Source organism: Polypterus senegalus, chromosome 15, assembly GCF_016835505.1.
Source record: "Polypterus senegalus isolate Bchr_013 chromosome 15, ASM1683550v1, whole genome shotgun sequence".
NCBI classification, from domain to species: domain Eukaryota; kingdom Metazoa; phylum Chordata; class Cladistia; order Polypteriformes; family Polypteridae; genus Polypterus; species Polypterus senegalus.
Genome location: NC_053168.1, coordinates 110291593 through 110299809, shown reverse-complemented (window position 1 = coordinate 110299809; position 8217 = coordinate 110291593). Strand labels below are relative to the sequence as shown.

At 42.1% G+C, this 8217-nt stretch overlaps 1 protein-coding gene across 2 annotated transcripts in view; it reads right to left on the bottom strand.

Annotated features, from left to right (window-relative positions):
• Nucleotides 1–1573: 1573 nt before the first annotated feature.
• The window catches only part of LOC120515915 (molybdenum cofactor sulfurase-like), a 75670-nt gene continuing 69026 nt past the window's right edge, over nucleotides 1574–8217 (bottom strand). Inside the window, exon 4 of one of the 2 annotated variants that reach the window (XM_039737285.1) lies at nucleotides 1574–1611. In XM_039737285.1, coding sequence (XP_039593219.1) covers nucleotides 1587–1611 — 25 coding nt within the window. In that variant the 3' untranslated portion in view covers nucleotides 1574–1586. The remainder of the gene's footprint in view (nucleotides 1612–8217) is intronic. The other variant, XM_039737286.1, reaches the window with a different exon arrangement.

Here is an 8217-nt window from a genome sequence, read left to right as displayed (position 1 = left end):
CAGTAATGTGGAGGTCAAACACGAAGGGTTGGGTCACAAGGACTTTGTTTTTGGAATGGCTGCATGAGACTTTCGCTCCCACCAGCTAAACAGCTAAAAACACCAGAAACCCAAGAAATCACAAGAGAGAAAACACCTGAAGGAAAACATCCCTCCATCGCGGAGCCAGACTCTCCCTCAAAACTGTAACCTCCTCTCCACCCATTTCCTCCTCTCTTCATGCCATAACTCGACTCATGCAAGGTTAGTTTTCTTGGTGGTTTATACAGTAGTTTTTGTATTACGGATTTTTCAAAAGTTAATTTTTAAGTTCATAGCGTGATTTGTTGCAATATTACTTTTCTCTTTTTTCAAATGTTCGCTTTTTTCCCTGTGCTTAAAACTCATTAAAAAAAGTGTTTACAGCTATCGGGCTGTAAGGCTATTAGCATGAACTCCTGCAATGTTACTTTTTTTGGTTGCTTGTGGTTGGTTTTTAAATTAAAGTTCAGATTTGTTCAAATGTTCCCCTCTGTTCAGAGAGAGAGAGAGAGAGAGAGCTCGAGCGAGCGAGCGAGCGCGTGCTGCTGACAGAGGGGGAGGGTGTGTGCTACAGAGAGAGCGCGAGCGAGCCTGCTTGTGTAGCTGAGCAGGGAGCCTGGGTGTTTTGTGTCAGTGTTATTCAATGTTTTTACATTAGTTTACTATTACACTGTGCAATCTATGGTGTAATTAACTATATTTGTGCTTAATCTTTACATATATTTACATATTAACTGTACATATATATTTACATACAGCTCGTACGGTCTGGAACGGATTAATTGTATTTACATACAATCCTATGGGGAAATTGCACGACCAAAAAAGAGTTTTGGAACGAATTATGGTCGTGAACTGAGGTTCCACTGTACTTTAGTACTGTGTTACGTTAAGAACAGGACGAAGTCTAGAAATGTTTCAGAGATGGAAGAAAGCAGTCCGAGAAATGTTACTTATACAGGAGGAATTATTTAATAGTAATAATAATAATTATTATTATTATTTAATAATTGACATTATTAGTGTATAAATGGAAATAAATAACTGCATGTGAACGATTCGCCAAACTCTGCTGTATGTAAACGATACTGTTTAAAATCTTATTGTTTTTTCATCAGTAAACCCAGTTTCCACGTCTACCTGTATTAGTTTAAATGGCACTTTTACCACTCGCAATAGGGTGGATGTGCTGACTTATCGTGTCGACTGGGCAACACAGTGAATGTGGCGCCTATCTATATACAGTGCATCCGGAAAGTATTCACAGCGCATCACTTTTTCCACATTTTGTTATGTTACAGCCTTATTCCAAAATGGATTAAATTAATTTTTTCCTCAGAATTCTACACACAACACCCCATAATGACAATGTGAAAAAAGTTCACCTGAGATTTTTGCAAATTTATTAAAAATAAAAAAAATGAGAAAGCACATGTACATAAAGTACACAGAAGTACGGAAGTGACATTCTTCTGGGCGCCGGAACTGGAAGTGACGTTCTTCTGGGCACTGGAGCCGGAAGTGACATTCTTCTGGGCGCTGGAACCGGAAGTGACGTTCTTGATTCAGATAGGTTTTCCCACGGATGGTCTGTAGAGATAGCAGGAGAAGGTTTAATGCACCCCGCCCTCCCCTGGCCTGGCGTGGAATTACCTTTACTTGACCACACAACGTCCCCCTATTTGCACGTGTGTGACAATATGTTCTTGTCAAGTTTTTGTGAGGAAAGGAAATAAATATGCTTAGAAAGGCAATTATTCATAGCTATTCATTATCTTTCAGACTTGAAGATATGACTCAAAATGAATAACAGAAATAAGTTTTTCTAGAGCTGAGAGCCAGTGGGGTCTCATAGTTGCTGGATATAATTAGCAAGTACTGACAACCATAAAATGTAATAACCATTGTCACACATGTGTGATTAGGAGGCAGCTAAAGGGCCTGAGTGCTGTAATTGTAATAAAACATCCGAACAGGGGGCGGTGGAGTGCATGACTGTCTTTCTCAGTTCCCTAAAGGCCTTTCCCGGGAAATCCTGCAAAGTTCTGGCGCCTCAGAAGACATCACTTCCGGTACCGGGCCCTTTGCTGATTTCACTTCCAGACCAGAAGACGTCACTTCCAGTGCCGGGCCCTTTGCTGACGTCACTTCCGGACCAGAAGACATCACTTCCGATTCCGGCCCCTTTGCTGACGTCACTTCCCTTACAGAGCCTTTAAAGCCTCCATCTTTGTCTGTAATGATCAGTTCTGTTTTGAACTCTGTTCTATGCACATCGTGCTTCATAAACGTAACTGTTGCAGCCGGGAAAATAATATACAGGTGGCTGCCCCAAATCTTTATGACGCTTGTGCAGTATTATTATGAGGGGTACTGAGTGTTTCTTGATGTGGGGGAGAAATTCATTTGAATGGTTTTAGCACAAAGAGGCAACATAACCAAATGTGGAAAAGTAAGGGGCCTAAATATTTTCTGAATCCATTGTAAATATGGAGAATACAATCACTGATGATATACCTTCCTTAAGTAGACAGACCATATTATACATAGTCTGCAATCAAAAGCCATGCTAATTTGTACTTCTGACCATCAGCATCACAAATGGACACTTTTCCTGACACATATGCACTTAGATTATCTGCTTATTCTGAACTCCAACTCCTTTTAAAGCATAAGCCAATCAAGATCCCCTACCTTTGGCTCCTGCACAGTTCTGGTGATTTCTAAGAGTCACACTCTTGGTTGTGTTGCCACGGTTCAACTTAAAAATGGACTTGGATACTCAAAAACAATAAACAGCAATGTCATACTCTAAGCGCCAAACAAGAATGATGATTTAACTTTTCTGCTTTACAGGCCACGGAAAACAACAAATACCCACTGTGACAGATAGGGGGCGCTGTCATCCGCTTCAATCCTCAGACCAGGCGCCAGACACCAGATAAAAGTCCAATAATTTTTATTTGGACAATAATGATGTGCACCAAGCACCCTCCACTCCACACTACTCATACACAATGCAATAATTAATCACAATACTGCGCGTTGTCACCCTGCCACGCGACTCAGCTCAACCCTGGTATCTCCCACAGTCCTTTTTAAAGTCTTTGACCCGGAAGTGTTTCTCTTCTCACTGTCCATGTGACTGGCAACATTTCTGGGTCAGATGAAAACTCCTTTTTTCTTTAACTCAGAAGTACGTCATTTCTTCTGTCCATGTGACTGGGACGTACTTCCGGGCTGTATGGAAAATATTCCTTGTTCCTACCTGCAGCGTCCTCTAGCGGCCCCCATGGTATCCAGCAGGGCTGTGGATAAAAACTCCATTGTCCAGGATTCCCTGCTGGCCTTCGGGGTATCTCCTTTCTGCAGAGAGGGCTCCATCTGACGGCCTGGGGGTATTGTCTGGGATGAACGACCAGCCATATGCCACACCACCTAGGAACAAGATGTGGCTTGCTTCTTGCTGTTCTCAACCTAAGCACCATGGCACCAGTAATTAGTGTCAAACCTTTTATCATCCCTGAGGTAATGCGCCACACAGACAAGCACTTCGACCTGTGAGGAGATCTGATTTATTCATTTAGAATGAAAATCTCTGACTCCTTTCTCAATTTCTCCTGATTTAAAGAATGCACCCCCTTACCTAGCCAAATGGCTGCCACTGCCACTAAAGCATCTAGTTATGTTCAGCCTGGGAAGCGTTTGTAATGAGCTCCAGTTCTGCCTGTGAAGAGCTTTCTATACTCTACCACAATAGGATCACTCAAACTCAGTAATGGACATTCATGAATTTTCCACTGCCTATCTGAGACTGGGTCGTGGGGACAACAGTCTTAACAATGAGGCCCACACTTCCCTTTCCCCAGTCACAATTGGTAAGTCATACTGTGGGAACCCAAGGTGTTCCCTGGGCCATTTGGGAGACATGATGCTTCCAGCGAGCCTTGGGTCTTCCCCAGAGTCTCCAACCAGCTGGTCATGCCCATAAAACCTCCACAGGGAGGCGTCTGGGAGATATCCATATCAGATACCTGAACCACTTCAGTTTTCTCCTCTTGATTCATAGGGTCAGATGTTTGTGCTTCTCACCCTGTCTGTAAGGGAAAGTCCATCCAGCCTATGGAGAAAGCTCATTTTGGCCACTTATACTTGCAATCTCATTCTTTTCCTCATTTCAGTTGTGAACTCCAGCACACTTTGGGATAGTCTGAGACCAAGTATGAAGCGACAGGGCCATGGAGCAGCACCTCCATATCTGTGGCCATGGTGCTCAGTAGGAAAAAGGTTGGGAGGGGAGTTACTGCTTTAAGTGGAAGAGTTTAAGTACCTTGCAGTTTTGTTCATGAGTGATCGGAAAAGGGATGGTGAGATCGACAGACGGATATGGGTGGCAAGTGTAGTTTTGCAGTCGCTAAACTGATTCATAGTGGTGAAGATGGAGCCCAAATCAGAAGGCAAAGCACTTGACTTACTAGTTGGTCTACATCCCTACCCTCACTTATGGCCATGGTCATAGCCAGTAAAATAATGTGACATGTGATTAAGCTGTAATTTTAAGGACTCTCCACAATTTCGATTTTCACATTTTCAGGAAGTCTATCGGGTTAATTAGGACCCCCAGAACCCCTTCATATTTTGCACCATAGGTGTGACTATGTTCTTATTCTGTACCCTAGGAATATAAACACTTGACCCCATTATATTAAACTATCCATCCATCCATCCATTATCCAACCCGCTATATCCTAACTACAGAGTTACGGGGGTTTGCTGGAGCCAATCCCAGTCAACACAGGGTGCAAGGCAGGAAACAATCCCTGGGCAGGGCGCCAGCCCACCACAGTATATTAAACTAACCAAACAAAATAAACAAAAATATGAATGCCGTTCTGTTTTCAATTAATCATTTATTGTCTTATTTATTGTCTTATGTAAACAAGAAGACCATAAACAATGCCTCTGTGTTTTGTCTTCTGCTGATACAAGTGCAAGCAAATAAACCACATGGGTAGTTTCAGTTTAGAAAAATATTAACTTGTACATATGGCATAAATTTGTTCAGACTGTGAAATTAAGAAAAAAAGGAAATCTTCATTGCTCTGACAAACAGAAGTATTTACTACACAAAAGCAGTGTACACAGTGAGACTGGGTTCAAGTGGCACAAGAAACATCTAACAACTTCTAGACAGATTGTCTACTACGGGTATTTTTATGTATTCAATGCCTGAAACAGTTCATGAATTCATCTCTTACCAAACATGAGTAATACATGTCAGGGTTGTAACAGCCAGAGTTATTTCTGGTGCAGGAATCAACCCTGGATGAGATACCTGCAGTGTCCTGGCAACTCGGCCTAACAGGCCAGTTTCTGACTCAGTTCCTCTGCTTCTTTTTCTATTAATTTTTAAAATAATAATTAGCATAAATAAAACAAAACAATAGATTCAGAAATTAAATGGCCTACTTTATATAAAGTTTTCAGATGATCCAATTTTTAAACTGTTTATAATTCTTATCCATCCATCCATTTCTAACCCGCTGAATCCAAATACAGGATCACGGGGGTCAGCTGGAGCCAATCCCAGCCAACACAGGGCACAAGGCAGGAACCAATCCTGGGCAGGGTGCCAACCCACCGCAGTTATAATTCTTATTTGATTCTTTATTTGCTGGCCACATATCAATCTGACACAACTAGGTGTGAATATGATCATTACAATTCTACTCAACTACATAATCGGTGACTGTAAAACGGTATCCTCCTTCTCCACACTTAAACCTTTTCACTTGTTTTTCTGTTTGCGGCAGCCAATGATTTAATGTAGTTCTACTGTGTGAGAACATAATGGAGGGTGGTATGAGTTTGCTATGGCCAGCGATCAAGGCCCTTTCTGACAGCTGATGCTCTGTTTGGTTATTGAAGTCGGAGTTACAAAAGTGTATGGCATTGGATTATAATAGTGTGGGTTTGAAATACCAGTGAAGTTTTGAAGTGTGAATATAATGATTATGTGTTCACTGGGGCAAAGCGTACTAAATTCACAAAATGGCAATTGATTTCAAGAATTGAAATGGAGAGGCAGAAAGAGGCAGTGGTAAACAAGTCGAGGTTGTAACCAGGAGTCAAAGAATCTAATAAGTCCCAGGTGCAATGAAGAATAATATTATGCTCAGAGAAATGAACTGTGTTAAAAAGACTGCACAAAATAATGTTCTTTTGCTTATTTTTTCAATCTGTCGCTTTGTTTTAGCAATATCTCGCGTTTTTGATAACTTGTTTGATATAATGTCTTTAGATAATGAGTTTGAAATGGATGTTTAAAACTTCATTCTGACAGTAAGCATATATATATATATATGCTGGAAGGACAAGGGGAGGAAGCGTGGACAGAACATTACCTCCCCAGGAGCGCTAGGTGGCAGCCCCCCTGGGTTGCAGTGGTGCCTCAGGCTGCTGCAGGGCTCCATAGAAATTGAAGATGGACACAGCCCTGTTGGGATCAGTGGGCAATGGGGTGCTGCAACTGCTGCTGAGCCCTTCTTGGCAGCTCTTCCACCACTCCGGGAGGTGCTGCCGGAAATGTGTCAACGAGTACCTGAAGCACTTCCAGGTGTATTATAAAAGAGCCAGCTGACACTACTCAGAGAGCCACATTTAGGAGGAGGGAGACAAAGCTTGCCTGGAGAAGTGGAGGAGGAAGAAAGAAAGGAAAGAATTGTATATTGTGTGTTGTGCTGTGCTTGGGAACTGTGTCTTACTTGTAAGGAATGGGAAAGGCGTTTCCTACCAGAGAGAGAAGAAAATAAAAATCCTGTGTGCTTTGAAGTTGTGCCTCTTCGGGTGTCTGTGTCAGGTTGGGGAGGTTGTAACTCCCTTTATTATATATATATATATATATATATATATATATATATATATATATATATATATATATATATATATATATATATATATATTGCGGAAGCCAGCCCGGACACAGACAGGCGGACACGTTGACTATTATTATTGTGCTGGGGTCCAGGGCTCCAAAGGCATTGGGGGCGCCCCCTGGCAGAGACCATGGGCCCCTACAGGGTTGAGCCATAGGTACCAGGACGCTCGCCCCCACGTAGTCTGGGGAAGGCATAAGCTCTCCTCCGGTCCTCCTGGGCGTCCCGACCAGTTGCCCCCCTCAGCCATCTGCGACAATATATTTATTGTCACACATGTGTGCATGGCAGGCAGCTAAAGGGCTTGAGTAAGGAAAGTTCCGAGTCATACCGGGATGTGGCAGAGTGCACTGACTCTTTTTCTCCCTTGCCTGTAGACCATTCAAGGGAGATTGCACCTGGCCCTCTTGACATCACTTCTGGGACCGAGCCTATGGAAGGAGACCTTGCCAGCTCCAGCCCCTGTGATGTCACGTCTGGGCTCGAACCTGTGGGACATTATGTTTTGGTCCATCTGAGGTCGCCAGGTTGCACCTCAGACTGTCCAGGAGCTCAGTGATGCCCTGGTCCAGATCTGGTAGGAGATCCTCCAGGACACCATCCGTCATCTCATTAGGAGCATGCCTCCCCCACCCCTTGATGTTGTCAGGCATGCATACAAGCATGTGAGGGCCATATAAACTACTGAGTACGATTTTGAGTTGCTGCAATGAAATTTCTGCAAAATGGATCAGTTTACCGCATCATTTTTTCATTTTGATTTTCAGCGTGTCTTTGAATTCAGCCCTCTGTAGGCTGATAATTTTCATTTTCATCAAACGATGTGGCAACATTTCATTCCTTACACATTACCTAGTCCATATCAGTATAGATATCCAGCTGGATCAGATTGAGATCTGATGTGTTTTCAAAATGTTCCTTTAATTTTTTGAGCAGTTTATATATATCAAATCTACTCTCTATATATACAATCCTAAGCCTAAAAGTGCAATGATTTTGTGCAATGATGTTATGTGAGGTTTTTATGTCACGTTTTTTGTCACGCTTTAAATTGGGTTTATTTTAAAACCTACATACTGTATATATGTTTGATATCATTCTTTTCAGAATGTATCAAACTTTAATGTGATGTTGTTAGATTTTCAGATTCTTATTCTGTTTTTAAATTATACAGTCATATGAAAAAGCTTGGGAGCCCCTCTCAGCCTGCATAATAATTTACTCTACTTTCAACAAAAAAGATAACAGTGGTATGTCTTTC